Source organism: Martes martes, assembly GCF_963455335.1.
Source record: "Martes martes genome assembly, chromosome: 5".
In the NCBI taxonomy this organism is placed as follows: domain Eukaryota; kingdom Metazoa; phylum Chordata; class Mammalia; order Carnivora; family Mustelidae; genus Martes; species Martes martes.
In genome coordinates, this window is record NC_137892.1 from 94326891 (window position 1) to 94351116 (window position 24226).

Consider the following 24226-nt stretch of genomic DNA (forward strand, 5'->3'; position numbering starts at 1 on the left):
CTTAATAATTAGATGGGATAAGCAGAAAGGAAGAGCCAGATAGGGCACTGTCTGCTGGAAGATCTTCCTTCCCGCTGCTTTGTTCTTTCTCACGAGAGTTGTCAGGTCAGAAAACAGCATTCAAGCAGGAAAAGACGCACATTGGCAGCCTCAGCTTTTTCCAGGACTTCGTGTTCTCATGGCTTGAGATCGCTCTGCTTCTGACCTCTTCGTTTTTCACCAGAAAGGGGCCAGAGGGAGGCCCAGATTTCCCTAAAACTCAGGCAGAAGAACAAGGGCAAAATCATTATTGACCCAACTGCTTTATTCAACTTAATTATTTTTTTAAAGGTTTTATTAATTTATTTGACAGAGATCACAAGTAGGTAGAGAGGGGGGCAGAGAGAGAGAGGGGGAAGCAGGCTCCCTGCGGAGCAGAGAGCCCAATGAGGGACTCGATCCCAGGACCCGGGGATCATGACCTGAGCTGAAGGCAGAGGCTTTAACCCACTGAGCCACCCAGGTGTCCCTCTAATGTTCATTTTAAATTCAGGCATGGCATTGCCAAACCTTCTTCATGTCACTATGATTTTTGCTTCCTTTTTTCACAAAGGGAAAACTTTTTTTTTTTTTAATATTTTATATATTTGAGAAAGAGAGTGAGAGAAAGTGAGGAGTGTGCATGAGCAGGGGCAGAGGTAGAGGGAGAAGCAGGCTCCCAGCTGAGCGGGGAGCCCAATGCCAGGCTCGATCCCAGGACCCTGGGATCATGACCTGAGCTGAAGGCAGAGGCTTAACCAACTGAGCCACCTAGGTGCCCCCATGAAGGGAAAATTCTAACAGTGTTATGCCTTAAAAAAAAAGAGCCTCAATACTCCATCTGACATTTCTAACAGTGTTATGCCTTAAAAAAAAAAAAGAGCCTCAATACTCCATCTGACATTTGCTGTTTTCCCTTATCCTAACAAACAGATTTTGAAAAAGTCTTCCACATAAGAAAGACTTATATTTCTCTGGCCACAAATGAAAGTCTTTTCCTGTTATAACTTAAATATAGACCTCTACACAGTATAAATGAAATTGGGCATTCATACCTTAAGGAATCAAATTTAAATAATAATTTCCTTTTAATTGACAGTTGTGTTGACTCTTTGAGTTTCTTTTCTGAGACTTAGCTCTCAGATTTGATATATTTCATGTTAAATTTAATGAATCCCATAAACAAAGTGGTCAGGAAAAAGAATTTGATCCTCAAGTCCAGGGTTGGTTGATTACAGAGTTCTTACTCATTTTGGAGATGGAAACAAGAAGTACTTGAGAATTTCACTCTGTCTTATCTTTTCCTTGACTAGGCTAAAGTGAACAACTCCAGCCTGATAGGTTTAGGATACACTCAGACCCTAAAGCCAGGTAATGTATGTGTTGCTTGTATAAATTCGTGAAATCAGTTCTTAAAGAAAAATTGGGGTGGTGGTTTGCTGCTTTATGTTACTACTCATATAATACCTGTGTTATACATTATAGATGAGTATATATAAAGTTTTATAATGAAGTGTCTATAAAAGGACATAGAGTCATTATAAAACATTTGGAGACTGGAAGTAGTAAGTAGGAGAGAAAAAGGCCAGGACTAACATACATTACACTTTTGGTTATTTTTTCCCCTCTGTTTTTCCAGTGTGTATATAATGCTCGATACTTATTTCCAGCAGGTTCTTAAAACGAGCCCATAGATCATCCTCACTGTATAACTGTTGTGCAGGTTTCTTCTGCACAGTTGGCTAGACCAGTCCATGGTGTCTTAGAGCTATGGAGGTGGTACCATCCTGGGGTTAGTTTGGCCAAATTGGGTCTTTGAGCTCTAGAAATCTAAGAGTACATGATGGCAGAATCAAGCTATTGTAGGGAAAACATCAGTTAGTTGTATGCATGTGTCTGTGTTTGTGTGCACGCTGAGTGTGTGACCGTGGAGTCTGATTCATGGTTAGGTTTCATTCCAAGGCAATTTTGCTGAAGAAGGTTGCTGCCTGTGCCAGTGGTAGAGAGATTATTGTAGTAGGGGGTGATGAGAGGACAAAGAAAAGCGGACTCCCTAAAGTGGATCTGGGTAGGCTGTAGAATAATAATTAGTGTTTTATAAGCTCATTCCAGGCTACCAATTAATTAGTCCACTGGTGATCAGTAAGAGGCATTGATGGGTCATGTGGTTTTGCTTTGCTGATCACACACAGTCCAAGCAGGTTCTGAATTCACTGGGGTCTTGCCAGTGTGCTTTGAGATGCCTAGCATGTTAACCATTCTTCTTCTGTGTGTTGACGTTTCTTATCTGTTCTCTCCTCCCTCTTCCCTCTCCCTGGGACTATTCCCCCTGCAGGTATCAAACTGACGCTATCAGCTCTGCTGGATGGCAAGAATGTCAATGCTGGCGGCCACAAGCTTGGTCTAGGACTGGAATTTCAGGCATAAATGAATACTGTACAATCGTTTAATTTTAAACTATTTTGAGCATAGCTACCTTCAGAATTTAGTGTACCTTTTAATGTTGTATGTCTGGGATGCAAGTATTGCTAAATATCATGTTAGACCTCCAGGTTAAAGATGATTCAGCTTTAAGGTGTTACCCTTTCAGAGGTACAGAAGAAACCCAGTTCCAAGAAAAGTCCTTTGAACTGTAGACTTGGAGGAGCTTGGGGCCCCCTCTAGAGAGTTCAGGTTTCTTTTTTATCTAGAAATGGCTGCAAATGGAAGCTGATAATTTGTAGGCACTTTGTTCATTGGTATTGAGTACATGAATGAAATTATGACTTCTTGAGAATTGAACTGGGTTTCCTGTCTGAAGGAAGGAGAGACTCATGGGTGGTAATGTACACACTCATCTGAAAGAGACTTTTTTAGACAGATTTTCCTGACCTGTTTCCACTCCAGTCCATCACCTCTTTTACACCAAAAGTAGTCTGCAGGGTGTGGTAGCTGTTTCTTTTGTGCCATTTTGGGGGTGGAGAAGTTGGATGTGATGAAGCCAATAATTCAGGACTTAATTCCCTCTCATGTTGTGGTTTTCTGCCCTTGCACCAGAGTATGAAATAGCTTCTAAGAGTCCCAGCTCTGAGCTGGGAAGAGTCTCTGTGACTGTAATCGCATTGTGACAACACTCGGAATCGAAATTGGACTTGTTATATTCTCGCCACTCAGTTTATTTTTTAGCCGTTTAATGGGTACATTTTAGAGTCTTCCATTTTGTGTGGAATTAGATCCTCCCCTTCAAATGCTGTAATTAACATCACTTAAAGTAAAACTTGAATAAAATATTGAAACCTCACTCTTCTGTTGTCTTTATTAATAAAAGTATAAGTAAACAGGGCATTTGTTTGGCATTTGTGTTTGTACTGTGTGTGTGTGTGAGAGAGAGAGAGAGAGAGAGAGAGATTGATTTTTAGTTTTCTATTGTTGCATAACAAATTAGCCAAATAGTTGCTTAAAACAATACTCATTTATTTCCCAGGCCTGTAGTTCAGAAGTCTAGCATGGTGTGACTGGGTTCTCTGTTAAGATTCTCATGATGCTGAAATTAGGATGTCTGTTAGACTGTGTTCTCATCTGGAGCTTGAGGTCCTCTTCTAGGCTCACATGGTTGTAAGAGAATTCAACTCCTTTCGGTTGTAGGATAATGGTCCTCATGTCCTTGCTGGCCATCAAGTGGGGGTTCCTCTCAGCAAATAGAGGCCAGTGCATTCCTTGCCATATGGTCCCCTCCCATCTTCAAAGCTGGAATGGAAGAATTCCTTACTGTCAAATCCCTCTCACACTTGAAATCTCTAGGAGGAGCACCAGCCACACCTTACCCCCTTTTAAAAATTTTATTTTATATATATATATATATATTTATTTATTTAAGATTTACTTATTTGAGAGAGAGTGCATGCGTGCATACATGCTGGGGGAGGAGAATCTCAGTGTGGAGCCCAGTACAGGGCTGGATCCCATGACCCTGAGATCATGACCCCAGCCACAATCGAGAGTTGGACACTTAACTGAGTGTCCAACTGAGCCAGCCAGGTGCCCCTATTTTTCGTTTATTGAGGTAAAATTGACAGAACACATTAGTTTCAGGTATACAGCATGATTCAATATTTGTATATATTGCAAAATAATCACTACATCTAGTTACATATGTCACCACACAGTTAAAATTTTTTCCCCTTGTGATAAGACATTCTAAGATCTACTCTCTTAGCAACTCTCAAATATACAATCTAGTATTACTAACTATAGTCACCATGCTGTATGTGGCATTCCCCAGGACTTAAACTCATTTTTTCTAAAAAGATTTTATTTATTTATTCATGAGAGACAGAGACAGAGGGAGAAACAGCTGAGTAGGGAGCCTGACATGGGACTTGATCCCAGGACCCCAAGATCATGACCTGAGCTGAAGGCAGATGCTTAACCGACTGAGCCACCCAGGCGCCCTTTAACTCATTTTGTAACTGCTCCAACCCTTCTAAAGTCTCACCTGATTAGGTGAGGCCCTCTGAGGAAAATCTCCCCTTCTTAAAATCTAATGTGCCCTTTAATAACCTAATCACAGTAATGATATCCCATCATATTCACAGGTCCCTCCCACACTCAAGGGCAGGAGATCATACAAAGGCATGGATCATTGGGGTTTGTTCTAGAATTCTATAATGTCTTATTTATTTATTTAAAAAGATTATCTATTTTTTTAAAGATCTTTTTTTTTTTTTTAAAGATTTTATTTATTTATTTGGCAGGGACAGACCGAGAGAGAGAGGGAACACAGCAGGGGGAGTGGGAGAAGGAGAAGTAGGCTTCCTGGTGAGCAGGGACCCCAATGTGGGGCTTGATCCCAGGACCCTGGGATCATGACCTGAGCTGAAGCCAGACACTTAACCAACTGAGCCACCCAGGCGCCGCATGTATTATTTATTTTTTAAAAAGCTTTTATTTATTTGACAGATGAGAGAGCACAAGCAGAGGGAGCAGCAGAGGAAGAGGGAGCAGCAGGCTCCCCACCAAGCAAGGAACCCAACTCAGGTTTCAATCCCAGGACCCTGGGATCATGAGCTGAGCCAAAGGCAGATGCTTAACCGTCTGAGCCACCCAGGCACCCTAGAATTCTGCAATTTAGATTTTAAAAAATGACAATGTGTAAATTTCAAACATTTACAAAGTAGAAGAGTAAACTATGTATATGTTATCCAGCTTCAGTAAATGTGAACTTATTTTCTATTCAAATATATGTGTGTGTGTGTGTGTGTGTGTGTGTGTGTGTGTATGTAATGGATGTTTGGAAGTGACAATGCCAAACAAGATTTACTTAAGCATTTTGTGTCTCCCAAAACTTGTTGGCCTCAGTATTTGTCATACTGTCTTCATCGGTCGGGTTCATGAGGCTCTGTATCTATTTCAAAGTGAACTTGCGAATTTCTCCAGAGATTTTGGCACAAAATGGTTGTTGGGTACATCCAGTCAGATGCCAGTTACAGTACTGGTATTTTGAAATGTAGAAAGGGCCCTGTGAATATTGAGAGTATATTTCCCTCCCCACTTACATAAATATCTGCCTGTTGTATGCAGTATGTCAGAATATTGTGCAAAATTCCCTGAGTTCATGGTATTTCATCAGTAAGAGAACCTAAACATTCTGGTGTGGGGACAAAAGGAAGAAAGTGGACAAAGAAGAGAAGATTGAAGGTGAGTTTATTAGGGAAAAAGGCTAATGTCTAAAGCTCCCAACAAGCAGAAGCTGGAATCGAGAGTCTTATTGGCTAAACTGAGTGGTGGTTTGTGTACTCAGAGAAGGGAGAGCTCCAAGGGAATTTGGGAAGACTTTGTATCCTGGCTACCGTGAAGGGTTTGGAATAAGGGCACCATTCAGTCTGTCTAGGCTTGTGGTGGGCTTAGGGAAACGAACATGAATGACCTCTTAGTTTTCTTACCAACACAGAGTTTGTGTGTTTCTGAGCTGTCACTGGGGCCCGATAAATGTTAAGGGAAACCAGATTCAAGAGAAGAGGGGCCCCTCCTTAGAGGGGCAGCTCAGCTGTGTCTCTGGAGGATTCTTTTGTGGGAATCATGGAGATCAGAGTGGTGAAGCTATGGGTACAGCAAATGTCTTGCTTCATGCCACAATGATTTTCCTGCAGATTGATCAAGTGGAACTTCTTTTTTTTTTTTTTAAAGATTTTATTTATTTATTTGACAGACAGAGATCACAAGCAGGCAGAGGCAGGCAGAGAGAGAGGTGGAAGCAGGCTCCCTGCTGAGCAGAGAGCCCGATGCAGGGCTCGATCCCAAGACCCTGGGATCATGACCTGAGCTGAAGGCAGAGGCTTTAACCCACTGAGCCACCCAGGCGCCCCTCAAGTGGAACTTCTATGATTTTAAGCCTACAAACATTTATTTAAGAAACATTTGCAGACACTCCGTTTATGGCAACTTTTTATTACTAATGGCATTTAGTAAAATCCATTTTTAGAAAAAAAAAATTGCAGAACACACAGGCCAAAGCATGTGTCAAGGCTGTGAGGGAATGCTAAATCTGCATTTTCATATATTGGGGGTTTTAAATCACAAAATTTAAAAAGTGACAGAAGCTTATTGAGGAAATGTGGAGGCTGTTTGCACCCTACTTCCTGGCCCACTTTTCGTGCTTTTCCTACATTACACCTTTACCATTGTATAGTGTGTATTTTACACTATTGTCTTCCTCACAAACCATACAAAGGGTATGTGGTTTGTTTTGTTAATTGCTGTATACTGAAATATGAGAAGGTGCTAAATATCTGTTGAAGTAATAAATAATTAGGAGGAAGATAAAAAGTATAACATTTACCTATAATTCCACCACCTAGATACAGCTGCTGTGAACAGTTGGGTTTCATTTGCCTTTGGGAGAGGGAGTGCAGCTACTTCCCTTTCAACAATGTTTTTTTTTAAAAAGATTTTAATGTATTTGAGAGAAAGAGAGAGAGCAGGAGAGGCAGAGGGAGAGAGAATCCCAAGCAGAGGGCCCCCTGAGCATGGAGGTGGAGGTGGGGCTTGATCTCACCGCCGTAGATGGTGATCTGAGCCAAAATGAAGAGCTGGCTGCTTAAATTAAGTCAATGAGAGAAAGACAATTATCCTATGATTTCACTCCTATGTGGAATTTAAGAAACAAAACAGGGGAGTACAGGGGAAGGGAGGGAAAAATAAAACGAAATGAAATCAGAGAGGGAGACAAACACTGAGATTCTTAATCATAGGAAACAATCTGAGGGTTGTTGGAGGGAAGGGGGGGGCGTGGGAGGAGGGGGGATGGGTGGCTGATGAGCATTAAGGAGGGCACCTAATGGAATGAGCACTGGGTGTTATATAACACTGATGAATCACCGAACTCAACCTCTGAAACTGATAATACACTATATGTTAATTACTTGAGTTTAAATAACAAAAAAAAGTTGGCTGCTTAACCCATTGAGACATCCGGGTGCCCCTTTCTTCTAACAATGTTTTAGGGGTACCTGGCTGGCTCAGTCCATAAAGCATGCCACACTTGATCTCAAGGTTGTAAGTTTGAGCCCCACTTTGGGTATAGAGATTACTGAAAAATAGTCTTTTTAAAAAACCACCCAATGTTTTAAAATACTTCCCTGAACTATAGAGTATCCCATCACACGGCAGGCAGGGAGGGCCACGCTCTGACCCTCTCTACATCTAACACTTTACAGCCTCAACCAGCTGGGGGCTTGGGTGGGGCAGACCGGCTGCAACAGCTCCATACCCTTCCTCCTCCGCGGTTTCCTGAGCGCCGCGCTGTGCTGCGACGTCATCACGTTGGGACGTAGATGCCTTAGGCCGTGGTGCCTTACGCAGTGTCTGATGTCATGACGTAGAGCCTAGCAACCGCGCAGGCTCCTGGCGGAGTCCGTTATGGCCGCTGCTACCTTGAGGAGGATGAGGGGAACCGTGCAAAGGAAACTGCGGCCTTCGCCCGGCCTTCAGGTCCCCGGAGTATTGGCGTGGCCGCTGGTCCCGGCGCTTCTGCTTGCGTCCGCCACCATGTCCAGTGGTAAAGGGGGCGCGGCGGCAGGGCGGGCGCGGGAAGACGCGGAGGGCCAGCACCGGCGGGGAGACAGGCCCAGCCGGGGAATAGACGCTTCGGAGTGTCCGGAGCAGATGGCACTGTGTAGACAGGGCAGGGTCTCTAGGGGAGAGGACGGAGGGTAGGGTGTCTGAGTGAGTCTGAGGAGGTGGGGTCTCTGAGAAGCCGAGAAATGGGGATGGGGATCCAGGGAGCGGGGAGCAGAGTATGTAGATGGGCGTGGAGGGAGGAGTGGTGGTGGTGTCTAGAGAGTCTTGAAGAATGGGTTGCTATAGGGTATGGCGGTGGTGGGGTCTCCGAATTGCTCGGAGTCGTGAGGGGACAGAGGGTACAGATGCTGAGGAGATGACCGCGGTTAGGAGGTGTGGTGTCTAGAAGGGGTCCCAACGGGGCGGGGGGAGGCACGCAGGGGTCTAGCAGGGCCAGGGGAGTGTGGGCAGTTTCCGGAACGGTGAGGTAAGTGGTAAAGACCAGGGTGGGCTGGGGCACTGACCAGACTGAGCTGATGGAATAATTTTGGAGAGCAAAAGTGAAGGGGAGAAAGCTGTCTTAGGATATTGGTGCATCACTGAGATCTGGGAGGTTCTGGTGCTTGGTAAAGAGCCAGAATACTGAGGCTTTGGACTCCTGAGGGGCTTGGGAGGAGGAGAGGAGGAAAGCGACAAGGGAGATTCTTGGTAAACATGGTTTCTTGTGTCCTGGGTTAGCTGGAAAAGACTGCTTCATTTATTTTTTTTTTTTAAAGATTTTATTTATTTACCTGACAGAAAGAGATCACAAGCAGGCAGAGAGGCAGGCAGAGAAAGGGAGAGGGGAGCAGGCTCTCTGCTGAGCAGAGAGTCCGATGCGGGACTCGATCCCAGGACCCTGAGATCATGACCCGAGCCGAAGGCAGCGGCTCAACCCACTGAGCCACCCAGGCGCCCCAAGACTGCTTCATTTAAATAGAGTCGTAGGATTTTATTTCATTTAAAAATTTTTATTAAAATTCTTTTTATTATTTATTTAGGTATGATTAGCATATAACATGCTAGATTCAGGTGTACAACATAAAATTGATATTCGTGTATACCGGGAACTGATCTCTTCAATAAATGTAGTTACAACATATCACATTTTTAACAGTTACAAATTTTTTTTTTCTTGTAATAAGAGCTTTTAAGATTTACTCCCTTTGCAGCTTTCAAATATGCATTACTCTATTACTGACCATAGGCACCATGCTATTTATTACATCCTCATGACTTATTTTGTAATTGGGAGTTTCTTCCTTTTGGTGCTCCTCTACCATTTCACCAACTTCCAATTCCCTCTTTTCTGGCAACCACCAGTCTCTTCTCTATGAGTTTGGCTTGTTTGCTTGTTTGTTGTTGTTGTTTTGATTTCTTTTTTCCCCCTGCATAGAGGTGAAATCATATGGTATTTGTCTTTCTCTGTCTGACTTATTTCAGTTAGCATAGTGCTTCAAGGTCCATTCATGTTGTCACAAATGCTGTATTTCATTTTTTGTGAGTTGTGGCTGAGTATTATTCCATTGTATATGCATACCACATATTTATCTATTCGTCCATCCATAGGCATTTAGGTTGTTTCTATATCTTGGCTGTTGTAAATAATGCTACATGATTAAGTATTTCTTTTCTTAGAAATGTTACATTGTGAATGAAGATATTGAAGGCTTTATCAGGAAATAAAGAAGTGTGTAACTTAGGGCCTGAGACTTAGGGGGAAAAATCTATTAATAAGAATTTGTAATGATTAAGCAGTATTTTGTTTAGTATTCCCTTTTTTCTTTAGGCAGACATAGCCCTGCTCTTCTTCTTAAATCTTTTTTGAATTTTCGGATGAAAAACAGTGTGAATGGGATTGTGTTTTCTTATTTGTCAACAGGGGCTGTCTAGCCATACATTCGTCTACTACAGTGCTGTGGTTACTTCCTTAGGTTTCCCCAGTAGCACTGAGGGCAGGGCAGCCACCATCCCAGAAGCATTTTAAGTTTGTGGGGAAGGACTGAGATTCATTTTCCCAAGGCCCTTTCATCAAGAGTAGAATATAACGAGGATTTCTTTGGTTGACGCAGATATTCCTTTTCCCAAAGTACTTAACGTAGTATTATTGGTTATTTAATCATTTAAGACAAAACCTGACATTTAAGCATTTATATTTCTTACTGGAATGATTAAGACATACAGTTTGAGGGATATATAGCTGGTAACTGTAGTTCATAAACAGCTTTTCCCCTGGTTGAAAATTTTGTAGGGGGGGTCAAGCAAGGGGGGAGTGTGGAGTATTAAGGTGTCTTGTCTCTTTTTATTAGAGCGCCATAAATATTGCTCCAATTAAACTGGGACATTTTAGATAATCTTTCCTTTTTTTTATTAAGTCTTTCTGTCAATTTAAAATTCTTATTCTCTACTAAAAATAATTTGAATGTAAACTAACATATTCTCTTAAGAAGGAAGCAGCTATATTGCAGTGCAGCATGCCATTTGTAAAACTTTGGTAAGAGAAGTGTTTTTTGTAAGCTTACCTTACGATAGAGCAATTTCAAGTAATTACTCTTTTGTTTTTTTTTTTTATTTTAAAGATTTTAAAATTTATTTTGAGAGAACACAAGCAGTGGGAGGAGCAGAGGGAGAGGGAGAAGCAGACTCCCTGCTGAGCAGGGAGCCCAATTCGGGGCTCAGTCTCAGCACCCCGGGATCATGACCCAAGCCAAAGGCAGACACCTAACAGACTGAACCACCCAGGCACCCCAATGTAATTACTCTTTTAATAAAAAAATAACAGCCAAATAAGATGTGTTGAGTTCCAAACTTCAAGTAAGCATAGAAAGTTAGGGAGTTACTGCATTAGATTTATTTAAACTTGTTTCATATTAGGTTTCTTTTTTTTTTTTAAGATCTTATTTTATTTTTTTTTATTTATTTGACAGACAGAGATCACAAGTAGGCAGAGAGGCAGGCAGAGAGAGAGAGAGAGAGAGGAAGGAAAGCAGGCTCCCTGCTGAGCAGAGAGCCTTATTCGGGGCTCTATCCTAGGACCCTGGGATCATGACCTGAGCCGAAGGCAGAGGCTTTAACCCACTGAGCCACCTACTGGGCATTGGTGGTTCAGTGGTAGAATTCTCGCCTGCCCACTGAGCCACCTAGGTGCCCCCATATTAGGTTTCTTAAAATTGCGGTACTTGGTTATATTCTTGGCAATCTGTAAGGATTTTAAAGTTTTATATTTTTATTTTGACAAAATCTAAAAAAATTAATATAAGCATTGTTTTGGATCACTGGATGATCATCTTATGATTAGGTTTTACCACGTCATTTCAAAAGTGCCTACTTTCTGTGTTTGCCATTGGATTGCTCCCAAATGATCACCTAAATTTAATGTGTAATATGTTTAATTTTTGAGGCACTGTTGCCTCAGTGCCCATTCTGAATGAATTCTCAGGGTACTCTTCCTTCTTGTTTAAGAATTATCGTTGTAATCTATTTTAAGACAGTTTTTTAAAGGGACCCATAGAAGAGAATTTAATGTAGCAAGTCATTTTTAAAATGTTGTTGGGTGCCTGGGTGGCTCAGTTGGTTGAGCAACTGCCTTTGGCTCAGGTCATGATCCTGGAGTCCCGGGATCGAGTCCCACACCGGGCTCTTTGTTTGGCGGGGAGTCTGCTTCTCCCTCTGACCCTCCCCCTTCTCATGCTCTCTCTCTCTCTCTCTCAAATAAATTAAAAAAAAAAAATCTTAAAATGTTGTTTTAGGGGCGCCTGGGTGGCTCAGTGGGTTAAGCCTATGCCTTTGGCTTGGGTCATGGTCTCAGGGTCCTGGATTGAGCCCCGCATAGGGCTCTCTGCTCAGCAGGGAACCTGCTTCCCCCCACCTCTGCCTGCCTCTCTGCTTACTTGTGATCTCTCTCTCTGTCAAATAAATAAGTAAAATCTTTAGGAAAAAAAATGTTGTTTTAGCTAGAGTGGTAATATCAAATAGAAAAGGGTAAAAGTGGAACATTTAGAAATCTAAAGTAATACATATGATTGTAGAAGCTCAACAATTAAATCCATAAAGTCAGAGTCACTTTGTTCTGAATACTCTTCATTTCTGACTAGATCGGATTCTCTGATTTGAAGGAGTGGAGGGCCAGGAGGTCCAAGTTTTTACTCCTTGAACAGTACTTGTTATTTTTTTAAAGATTTTATTTATTTATTTGACAGAGAGAGAGAGATCACAAGCAGGCAGAGAGGCAGGCAGAGAAGGCGGGGGAGGGGGGAGCAGGCTCCCTGCTGAGCAGAGAGCCCGATGCGGGGCTCGATCCTAGGAACCTGAGATCATGACCTGAGCTGAAGGCAGAGGGAGGCTTAACCCACTGAGCCAGGCACCCCTGAATAATACTTATTAATTTTGCTCCTACTTGGTGCTAGGTATTGGAGTTATAATAACAAATGGAGTGACATTGGAGATATCCTTAGAAGAATGAGTGGGGTTTTGTCTGGCTGAAAACTATGGGAAAGACTCTTCAGAGGGTGTGATGGTGCAAAGATGCTACTTGGGAAGTAGTGTAGGGTTTGTGGTGAGAATTGGGTCAAGAGCATATTCAGTAAACAGGTATTGCTATCTGTTAAGTAGGCAACAGGGATAGAGTAGTTTGGGAGTTTAGTAAGAGATGAGGTTGAGGTAATGGGTGCCAGATCATGTAGGATCTTGTAGGCTATTACAAAGACTTAGAGTTTTACATTTGAGAGAAATGGAGAGCTCCCGGAGCGTTTTAAGCATAATTGAACTTAAGTTTTTATAGGATGACTCTGGCTGCTATGTCAGAAGCAGACAGTAGGAGTTAAAGTAGAAGCAGGCAGAGGGTTAAGAAGGCCTTACTCTTTTTGGAGTGGGAAGTAAAAGTATATTTCCTTAAACTTTTTATTTTGAAATACTTGTAGATTCACTTGCAATTGTAAGAAATAATATAGATCCTGTATACCCTTTACCCATTTCCCCATCTTAAGAAACTGTAGTACCATGTCACAACCACCGTATTGACATGAATACAGTCAAGATAAATTTTCATCAACCTCTTGTGTTGCTTTTTTATAGTCACTCCTACTTTCTTCCTGTCCCCACTCCATCCTGAAATCCTGACAATCACTAATCTGTTCTTTATTTCTTTAATTTTATCATTTGAAGAATGTGATATAAATGGAATCATATAGTATGTAACTTTTTGGAATTGGCTTTTTTAAAATTTTTATTTTTTTATCTAGCATAATTCTTTGGAGATTCATCAAGTTGTTTCATGTGTCAGTAGTTTGTTCTTTTTTATTGCTGAATAATAATCTGATATTATATAGACACACCGCACTTGTTTAACCATTCATCCTATGAAGGATATCTGGGTTGCTTCCAGTTTTTGGCTTTTAGATTAAAGCTGCTGCAAACATTCATATATGGATTTTCTGTGTGATTTTAAGTTTTCATTTCTTTAGGATAAATGCCCAGGAGTGCAGTAGCTGGGTCATATGGTAGTTACGTATTTAGTTTTTTAAGGAACTGCCAAACTGTTTTCTGGCATAGTTGTCCTATTTTATGTTACCACCAGCAGCATTTAAGTGATCTAGTTCTCTGCATCTTTGCCAATATTTGGTGTTGTCATTACTTTTTATTTTAGTCATTCTGATAGGTGTACAGTGATATCTTTATTGTGGTTTTAATTTGCATTTCCCTAGTGGCTAGTATCTTTTCCTGTGCTTATTTGCCATCTGTATATTCTCGTCGGTGAAATGTGCCTCTGTGTCTGTTGCCTGTGTTCTAATTGGATGGTTAGGTTTTTCATTTTTGAGTTTTCAGATTTTTTTTTTTTTTATTTGACAGAGAGAGAGATCACAAGTAGCCAGAGAGGCAGGCAGAGGGAGAGAGAGAGGGGGGATGCAGGCTCCCCGCTGAGCAGAGAGCCCAATGCAGGGCTCGATCCCAGGACCCTGAGATCATGACCTGAGCCGAAGGCAGAGGCCCAACCCACTGAGCCACCCAGGTGCCCCAAGTTTTCAGGTTTTTTTAATGTATTCTGGATACTAGTCCTTTTTTGCATTGGGTCTCACAAATATTTCTTCCTTTGTTTAGCTTATCTTTTTATCCTTACAGGAAAGTCTTTCATGGAGCAAAAGTTTTTCATATTGATAAATCAAATTTATGGATTTTTTTTTCTTTTTATGTACTGTGTTTTTGGTGTCAGGTCTACAAATTTGTGCCTAGTCCTAGATTCTAAAGATTTTTTTTCCCTTTGTCTTTTTCTAAAAGCTTTATGATTTTACATTTATTTTTATTTTTTAAAGATTTATTTATTTATTTGAGAGAGCAAGCACGTGTGTGCACTCCAGAGCAAGGGGAAGAGCCCAGGGGAAGGGAAAGAAAGAGGAAGAGAGGGGCGCCTGGGTGGCTTAGTGGGTTAAAGCCTCTGCCTTCAGCTCAGGTCATGGTCCTGGGATCGAGCCCCAATCTGGCTCTCTGCTCGGCAGGGAGCCTGCTTCCTCCTCTCTCTCTCTGCCTGCCTCTTTGCCTACTTGTGATCTCTATCTGTCAAATAAATAAATAAAATCTTAAAAAAAAAAAAAAAAAAAGAGAGAATTCCAAGCAGAATCTGTGTTGAGTGTGGAGCCGGAGGTGGCCTTGATCTCATGACCCTGAGATCATGACCTGAGCTGAAACCAAGAGTTGGATGCTTAACTGACTGAGCCCCTAGGTATCCCTACATTTTACATTTAAATTTGTGATCCAAGGGTGCCTGAGTGGCTCAGATGGTTGAACATCTGCCTTCGGCTCAGGTCGTGATCTCCAGGTCCTGGGATCCAGTCCTGCGTTGGGTTAACAGCTCAGCAGCAGGGGGTGGGGGGGGGTCTGCTTCTCTTTCTCCCCCTGCTTGTGGTCTCTGTCTCTCTCTCTCTCAAATGAATAAATTAAATCTTAAAAAAAAATTTGTGATCCATTTATATTTTTATTGTATTTATTTATTATTGTTATTTTTAAAAGTAATCTTTACACCCAATGTGGGGCTTGGACTCATGACCCGAGGGTCAAAAGTCACATGCTCCTCTGACTGAGGCAGCCGGGTGCTTCTGTGATCCATTTTTAGTTCATTTTTGTATAAGGTGTGAGATTTAGGTCAAGGTTTATTTAGCTTGTTAATATGGTAGATTGCATTGATTGATTTTTGAATGCTGAATTAGTTTTGCACCCTGGAATAACCTTTGTTCATGGAATATTATTCTTTTTATATATTACTGATTTCTATTTGCTAATATTTTGTTAAGGATTTTTGCAGCTATGTTCATGAAAAATATTAGTATGTCATTTTCTTTTTCTGTAGTGGTTTTGGTTTTGGTACCAAGATAATAATATTGGCTTCATAAAATAAATTGCACAGTGTTTCCTCATGTTCTCTGGGAGAGATTCTGTAGAGTTGGTGATATAGTTCTTTAAACATTTAATTCTCCATAAAACCATTTGGGACTGGAGATTAATTCTTTGGGAGTTTTAAAATGAAAGATTCAATTGTGTTAATAGTTATAGGGCTAGTCACATGATGTATTTCATACTGGGTGAGTTGTGGGGGTTTGTGTTTTTAAGACTTGGGTCTTAACTTTCTCTTTTAGTTGTCTTTTTATGACATTGCTCTGGCAAGGGAGGAGGGGCTTGCTGCACAGTACTGTCAGGTAGATGTAGAACTCTAGGGTCTCCACTTGATCTCTGTTTACACCCAAAGGGTGATGGTCTTCTTGTTACTTCTGGACTAGGGTGGGAGTTCTGTCTCCCCTTATCTAGTGGTGGGGGTGGCCTTGTTACTACTGGATGATGATTAAAGTCTTGACTCTATACTAGGCTTCTTCTGACACCATTACACTGTGAAGGGGGAAGAGGCACCTTGTTATAGCCTGCAGAAGGTGGCTTCTGCAGTAGGCTTCCTACTTGGCCTTTGCTGGTATGGATGGGAGCAGAGCTACTGTGTGTGTGTGTGTGTGTGTGTGTGTTTGCCTGGAGTAGAGCAGTCATTGTCTAGTTTTCTTTCTTGCTAGGCTGCCTCTCTCCTAATTTTTTTGGTTAGAGAGAACAGGCCTTTTTTTTTTTTTGCAGTGGGACAGGAGAGGGCATGTTTTTGTACATACTCGTTGATGTTTCCATATTGGTTTCTTCAGCTACAGGTCTAGAATACGTGAGGGAAAAAGAAAATCCAGGGAAGTCACAACTAGGTTGTTCCTCAGGTCCTGAGTTCTCTAACCACTCTGCCTTATTCTTTCCACCTTTCAGAGTCTTATGTTATTTTATATATAATATCCAGGGTTAGTTGTTTTCAGTGGAGGAATAGGGAAAAGTTTGTCTATTCCCATTCTTCTGGAAGCCTAAGTAAGAATTCATTTTGAATATGTTAATTTGAAAGTCAGACATCCAAGAGGAGATGTCAAGTAGCAGTTGGATTTATTAAGTCTAGAGTTCTGGTAGTTCTTGTAAATTTTCTTCTCATGGCTTCCTTTTTCTCAGAGCAGTTAGGAAGTAATGCCATCCGTTGAAAATGAGGACAACAGAGAAGGTGTTTTTGAGAACAGAGGAGCATGTGAATGGAGTGGTCTCCTAAGGGAGTGGGAGGCTAAATGGACTAGAAATATACAATATAATTGCCAGCAACATTACATGTACACCTGAATCTTTGGCATTGAATTTAAAATGAAATAAAAATGGTGACATGATTGTGTATTTATTTCCAGCCATGTTTAGCTGCTTGGTGCAGATGGGGAGTAGTCAGAGAGGTTTTTGTTTTTTTTTTTTAAAGATTTTATTTATTTATTTGACATACAGAGATCGCAAGCAGGCAGAGAGGCCGGGAGAGAAGCAGGCTCCCTGCTGAGCAGAGAGCCTGATGTGGGGCTCGATCCCAGGACCCTGGGATCATGACCTGAGCCGAAGACAGAGGCTTTAACCCGCTGAGCCACCCAGGTGCCCCGAGAGTTTGATTGCACTTGGGATGTAGCCTTGCCAAGTGAATGGGACAGGGTGAGCAAGGGGGAAGGGGATTGGAGGTGTACATGACGGTTCATGGCTGACTACAAAATTGAAGCTTGGTAAAGAGAAAGGACAAGGGTATTGGGCAAGGATGGGATGGTGGTCATGGGGGACTGAAAAGATGGTGGGATCAGAAAATTGTAGGTCCTTTTGGACTATGAAGGCAAGGGAATGAATTAGGATAGGTGGTCATGTCAGTAAGTAGGTTGCATGCAGTTGAGATTATGGAAGAGTTGTGATGATAGTGACCATGGTTTGATAAGTTAAGGTTTGATAAGTTTGATAAGGTAAGGGGAAGGTCTGGCTTATCAGAAGAGAGGTCAAGGATTTTGAATTCAAGACAGGAGCACTTGAATAGAATGAACTGATTTTAGCCAGGAGCTAAAATCACTGAGAATACGAACCTTTGATGGACAAAGGTTAGTGGGTTATAGCTGATGATGGGAGAATCAAGGCCAGTGCATTTAAGGAGGGGAATGGGAGAATGGTTTGGAAGGGCCCTTCTGCCTCCCCCACCCCAGGATACTTTCCCCTCTTCCAAACCCAGTGGTGTGAGGATGTGGGTGAATAAGCAAATGCTAATTAAAAGGACTTCAGGGAAATTGTATCTTTAAGGGAGAGCAGTTTTCAGTTATAAAAAGAAAGTAAGGGATAAAAGAAGGGGTTTGCTGATATCTCACTGAATTCCAGAGTACACAGTGGATCGGTTTCTGGACATGGAAAGGGGTGGGAAGTGGGGATAATTACAGTCATTTGCACTCCTATCAGCTTGTGTCCTTTAAATATACATGATTGTTCTATTTTAGTATATGTGCTGCTGAAGTGAGCACTATGCATGATTATTCTAAAAGTCACATATAGAAAAACAATTTTTTAAAAAGTGAAGGTTAGTTGGTTGGCTCCCAGCTTTAAAAAAATTAGCTTTTGAGGCGCCTGGGTGGCTCATTTGGTTGGACTGCCTTCGGCTCAGGTCATGATACTGGAGTCCCGGGATCGAGTCCCGGAGTCTGCTTTTCCCACTGACCTTTCTCCACTCATGCTCTCTCTCTCTCATTCTCTCTCTCTCTCTCAAATAAATAAATAAAATCTTTTTAAAAAATTAGCTTTTAAATCACATTTTCCCTAACTTCGACAGGAAAGTTAAATATATCAGAGAAACAGTAATTTGTAAATGCAAATATAAAAAGTCTTTTAAGAAATTCTTGTTAATAGTTTTCTGACTGCTGTACTCAATTGTAGGCCCTCTTTCTTTGTTTTTTTCTAATGGAAAGTTTCAAGGAGCCAACTGTTGAAAATACTTTAAGGCAGTTTTACTAATTTACTAAATTTTTTTAACCAATTTACTAATTATTTTTTCTAAGAGATTCCATTCAGTCTCATTGAAACTAGCCATTTTTTTCTATACAAAAGAGGTGTCAACTATGATACACAAACCAGAGTGTATTCATGTATTCAAGTATTACATGTTTGAACAAAGAGTGGTCTGTTAGGTTGTTGATTTATGTGCATGCACATGTTTGGGAAAGCCCAGGAATGATTTGGTTTAATCTTACCCCTATAAAATATTTTACTTTAATTTGATAGGCTTTAAAATAGTATCTTTGTGTTTTTAGATCTCATGTGACAGTTCATCTTTAAAAAAAAAGATTTATATACTTTGAGAGAGAGAGAGAGAGAGCACGAATTGGGGAAGGGCAGAAGGAGAAGGAGAGAGAGTCTTAAGTAGACTCTGCTAAATGTGGAGTCCAACACAGATCTCACGATGCTGAGATCATGAGCCGAAATCTCAGCTGAGATGCTGAACCAAAATCAAGTTAGATGTTTGACAGACTACACTACCCAGGTGCCCCAGACAGCTCATTTTTTTTTTTTTTTACAAGTATAATGGATATTCTTGAAGCTTTCCAACAGATACTACATTAGATTGTATATTAGAAACACTGTTAAATTTCAGCAGGGATTCTTCTGAACTTTTGGTGTATAGAGTTACTTATGTAAATAATTTAAGCTACTTTAGTAAACCATACTGAGTGGGTGGGAGCATAGGGAAATAAGAGCTTGTCCGCATTTGGTGTCATTCCCATTCTGGATTGCCTTCCCCAATCTTTAAAATAGTCTAGTTCAGGGCACCTGGGTGGCTCAAGGGGTTAAAGCCTCTGCCTTTCCACTCAGGTCATGATCTCAGGGTGCTGGGATCAAGCCCCGCATCAGGCTCTCTGCAGAGAGCCTGCTTCCTCCTCTCTCTGCCTGCCTCTCTGCCTACTTGTGATCTCTGTCTGTCCAATAAATAAATAAAATCTTAAAAAAAATAAAATAGCCTAGTTCACACTTAGTTTTCAAGTTTCTAGTCCAATTTCCATTTCTTCCCCTTTAGTTTTCACTTTCTTCTTCCTAAGAGTACCTAAAAGAAAGAAAGGAAGGAAGAAAGGAAGTTGGTCTTCAGGTTCTAGTATCACTTAGAAATGCTGACTACAGCTTGCTTATAGCTCCTCTTAAATTTGTTGTATTGTATTGAAAATACTTAGGTTCACATTTTTTAGAAAAATTTTATTTATTTATTTGAGAGAGAGAGAGAAAGAAAGCACAAGCAGGGCAACCGTCAGAGGTAATGGGAGAAGCAGACTCCCTGCTAAGCAGAGAGCCAGACTCAGGGCTTTATCCCCGGACTCTGGGATCATGACCTCAGCCAAAGGCAGATGCCTGACTGATTGAGCCACCTAGGCACCCGATAGGTTCACATTCTGTATCTAGTTTGTGACCTACTTGAGCTAGGATCGGCCACCAGTCTTTCTTTTCTGGAGATAGGGTGTAGTCGGGACAAGGGTTATTGAAGTCCAGCCCCTTTTTTAAATGAAAATAGAGGGCATGGATAAGAAAGAGCTTTGTGTGAATTTTACCATTGTGACCCAAAGTTACCCCCTCTATTCTTTCCTTTTTTTTTTTTTGATGACAGGCTGTGTAATGTAATAGGTCTTTTACGGTGCTAAACTTGTTACTTTTCTGGCTAAAGAGTTATTACCTGATGAATAGTTGACTAAGAAGACATGTAACTGATTGCTGGCCATTGAGACTTATTAACAAATTCTCAAGGGAAAGGAATTTGGCAAAGAGAAATGCTTAGTGAAAAATTTAGGTAAATATGCTTGTAGCCTGGTGGAGATGAAGTTGGAGCTTTCAGTTTAATATTCTTTATTCTAGCTCAACCACAAACTGATTTGCCGGGCCACGCTGTACCTCAGCAAGATGTTTCTGCTCCAAATATGAGTGCTTTAACACATGAAAACCAAACCAACCTTTCTGTCTTCCAAATCAGCACCACTCTCCGACCCACAACTAGTACAGAGAAAGGTGGAGGGGCATCTGTAGCCCCTCATCCCTCACCTACTACTTCTCTGTCTCAAGAGGAAACAGATAACAATGAAGATCCCAGCATAGAGGAGGAGGATCTTCTCACACTCAATAGTTCTCCGTCCACTGCCAAAGACACTCTGGACAATGGAGACTATGGAGAACCAGACTATGACTGGACCACCAGCCCCAGGGACGAGGAGTCCAGTGAGGTTCTGGAAGAAAACAGGAACTACATGGAAATTGAACAGTCAGTGAGATCTTTTAAGACCCCATCCTCAAATATTGAAGAGGAAGATAGCCATTTCTTTTTTCATCTTATTATTTTTGCTTTTTGTATTGCTGTTGTTTACATTACATATCACAACAAAAGGAAGGTATGTTTGGGGTTTTCAGCCCCTCTAATTGCCCTTTATTATCTCAGTCCAATTTCTTATTAATGTTTTGATAATTCAGAATTTTTTTCTTTTTCAGTCAAGTTTAAATTGATGGTAAAATTTTAGATGTCTGTTCAGTTTATAAACCTGTGGTATATTTTAACAAATTACAGACAGATTGCTTTACCTTGTGTGCTTCTAAAAGAAGAAGTCGAATTGTTTTTTAATGAGCAAAACCAAAGCCTAGTGGTTTTTGAAAAAGAGATATTACATCTTAAGTTACCATTGCTACTTCAGTGGGAATATTTATGGAGAAAGTTGTTTTTTTTTTTTTAAGATTTTATTTATTTATTTGACAGAGACACAGTGAGAGAGGGAACACAAGCAGGGCAAGTGGAAGAGGGAGAAGCAGGCTTCCTGCCAAACAGGAAGCCTGACATGGGGCTCGATCCCAGGACTCTGGGATCATGATCTGAGTCGAAGGCAGATGCTTAATGACTGAACCCCCCAGGTGCCCTAGAAAGATTGTTAATTTAATACTTCTAATTAAGTAAGCATTGAACTTAATAGTATTTAATAATTTTTTTTCCTGGCTATAAAATCATTACATATTTATTTTGAGTGCCAGTGATACTCTATCCCAGTGTTGAAATGTTGGGCCATATCTGTTCTAAACATCTAAGGGACTTGTTAAATAGGCAGGTTCTGGGCTCCACTGTGGTTTTCTAATTCATTTCTATTGATAGAATCCAGAATCAGTCTTCAGCAAGCACTCTGTACATTAAAATTTGAGTAGCTCTGTTTTTGTTTACAAGAGGGAAAATAAAGCCCTTTTGTTATTGTTTTTTTTACTTTTTGAATTTGGGAACCTAGGCTTGTATAAAACCTTTTTATACTTGTTATACTTTTAGCCTATCCTCTTTTCTTTTTGGCATATCTAATTTATTTTATTTTATTTTTTTCCAGATTTTCCTTCTGGTTCAAAGCAGAAAATGGCGTGATGGTCTTTGTTCCAAAACAGTGGAATATCATCGTCTAGACCAGAATGTTAATGAGGCCATGCCTTCTCTGAAGATTACCAATGATTATATTTTTTAAAGCACTGTGATTTGAGTTTGCTTATTATGTAATTTTATTTGCTTGACTTTTTTATATAATATTGTGCAGGTGTTTTGCCATAGGCAGTTGGTACTTAAATGAGAGATGGGGGTCTCTCTTTATTTTGCCTTGGTGCTTTGGAAATGAAATGTCACAAACAAGGAGTATATAATTTTTTATCTACACTTTTAGAGGTAAATTTAATCAGGTGTCCAGAATGTGGAGCTAAGCATTATCTGTTAGTTTTGTTTTAGATTTCTTTATTGTACTTCTTCTGGAAGTATTAGTAATGCTAGTTTTAAAAGATCCTAGCCTTCAACTAAATCCTAACATTATCTGGAACTGCTGGCTCAGATTCTCTTTCTGCCATCCAAGTACTATTTTTTTAGCACACATTTTGTGCTCCCAAACTGTAATCTACAGGGATGTGTGTAATAGTGCTTGGCATATAAGTATCATTTTTTCTTTCAGGAAAATTGATTTGTGTATTTTTGGATAATTTAAACATAATTTAAAGATAATGATATTGCTCAATCTGACTGCAATTTTAGGCAACACATTAATAAATGTCTCTAGATATTCTGGCAATAGAGAGACTCTGTGGTTTGCAGTGGACATAGATAAAATGTTACAGAGATACCATATATTGGCTTGAATTACTGAATTAAATTTAGAGGTAGAAATTGTGGCAAAATATTAAATACACATACAGTTGCTTTTAGTTAGCAATTGATTGTAGCACGGGTTCCTCCAAGCTTTCAAGTAAGGAGTAGAGTTTGAAATTGTATCAGATTTGTTCACTTTGTTTATTACTTTATAGTAAGTTTGAATAAATCTTAGGGGCCATTATCACTTAAATAATATTGTGTCTAGGTCTTTCAAATTAAAATTATACCTGAATGAAGTTGTTTGTATACATAAAGGATATATGTGTACACTGACTTTTTCTCCCCTGTACTTGTTTTATTTTCTTCTGTTTTGTTTTTCACAGCAACTGGAAATTATTTACTGTATTTCATTTTAGCCTGTCTTTATATAATAAAGAGTTGATCAGTATGTAAATATGTGATTTGAACCATAGTTGACTTACAAATGTCACTGCAACTTTTTAGAAAACATAACCCTTACTATATGTTGAACACCTGTTCAGAAAGCCCAGGCGAGCCAGTGGGCATGTGCTTTGTGTGAAGATGGAAGAAGTAGGGCAGTCCACCATTTCTTTCAGATGGACAATTTACTGTCCTGTTAAGGAAGGGGAGCACAGTGGAAATACACCTGAACTGTTTTATTGCAGTAATTTTTCATATCTGAAATTGTATTATTTAATATTTTGAATAAGATTTTAAAAATAAATGGCAATGATATAAATCTATGATATTACAAGTGTGTTTCATTTTAATGATGGCATGGAGTCCGTCCTTTGGGTGGTGACAGGGGTCATGCTTTGTTTGGGAGGAAGCTAAACTGACCAGCTTGTTTTGTTCCTTTTAGCAGTAGTACTCTGCCTCTTTGAATCCTCTTAGATTTCAAATTCTAGTTTAGGTCCAGTTTTCTGCTAGGTACTGAAGTTTATTGAAAACTGTGGCAAAGTAGGATTGCAAAGAAAAGTAAAGCAGCTAAATCAGTGTATAGTTTCTGGTGTTCTGGCCTCCTTGTTGTCTCCCTGTTGAAGGTTCCCCTGTCAGGAAGCTCATACCCCCTTAGTGGATCTAGGGTTCTTGGGCTTTCCTGATGGCACAGTCTTTGCATTCCATGCCCCAGTGCTGCAGTCAAGTAGTCTTTGACTTTTGGAGCATCACATCATACACTGAGTAAACATGCTGCCAGTGGGATGCCTGACTGGCTCAGTTGGCGGAGCATCCGACTCTTGATTTTGGGGTTGTGAGTTTGAGCCCTGTGTTGGATGTGGAGTTTACTTAAAAAACACAAATCTTATTTTTTTTTCAAAGATTTTATTTGTTTGACAGATAAAGAGATCACAAGCAGGCAGAGAGGCAGGCAGAGAGGAGGAAGCAGGTTCCCCGCTGAGCAGAGAGCCCGATGCAGGACTCGATCCCAGGACCTGAGATCATGACCTGAGCCGAAGGCAGAGGCCCTAGCCCACTGAGCCACGCAGGTGCCCCATAAATCTTATTTTTAAAAAAGACTTTATTTAGGGGTGCCTGGGTGGCTCAGTGGGTTAATCCTCTGCCTTCAGCTCAGGTCATGATCTCAGGGTCCTGGGATTGAGCCCCACAGGCTCTCTGCTCAGCAGGGAGCCTGCTTCCCCCTCTCTCTCTGTC

General features: G+C 40.7%; 2 protein-coding genes across 3 annotated transcripts in view; both read left to right on the forward strand.

The window, feature by feature from the left end:
* The window catches only part of VDAC1 (voltage dependent anion channel 1), a 30349-nt gene extending 27051 nt beyond the window's left edge, over positions 1-3298 (forward strand). For both annotated transcript variants that reach the window (XM_080804859.1, XM_080804858.1), the window contains exons 8-9: positions 1332-1389; positions 2354-3298. In XM_080804859.1, coding sequence (XP_080660985.1) covers positions 1332-1389; positions 2354-2445 — 150 coding nt within the window. In that variant the 3' untranslated portion in view covers positions 2446-3298. The remainder of the gene's footprint in view (positions 1-1331; positions 1390-2353) is intronic.
* A 4596-nt stretch (positions 3299-7894) lies between these two features.
* Positions 7895-23316, forward strand: LOC308342723 (keratinocyte-associated transmembrane protein 2). The gene is made up of 3 exons (XM_080803289.1): positions 7895-8053; positions 20320-20846; positions 21813-23316. Exons 1-3 carry the CDS (start codon positions 7915-7917, stop codon positions 21942-21944), a joined length of 798 nt encoding a protein of 265 aa, XP_080659415.1. The 5' UTR covers positions 7895-7914; the 3' UTR covers positions 21945-23316.
* Positions 23317-24226: the final 910 nt, after the last annotated feature.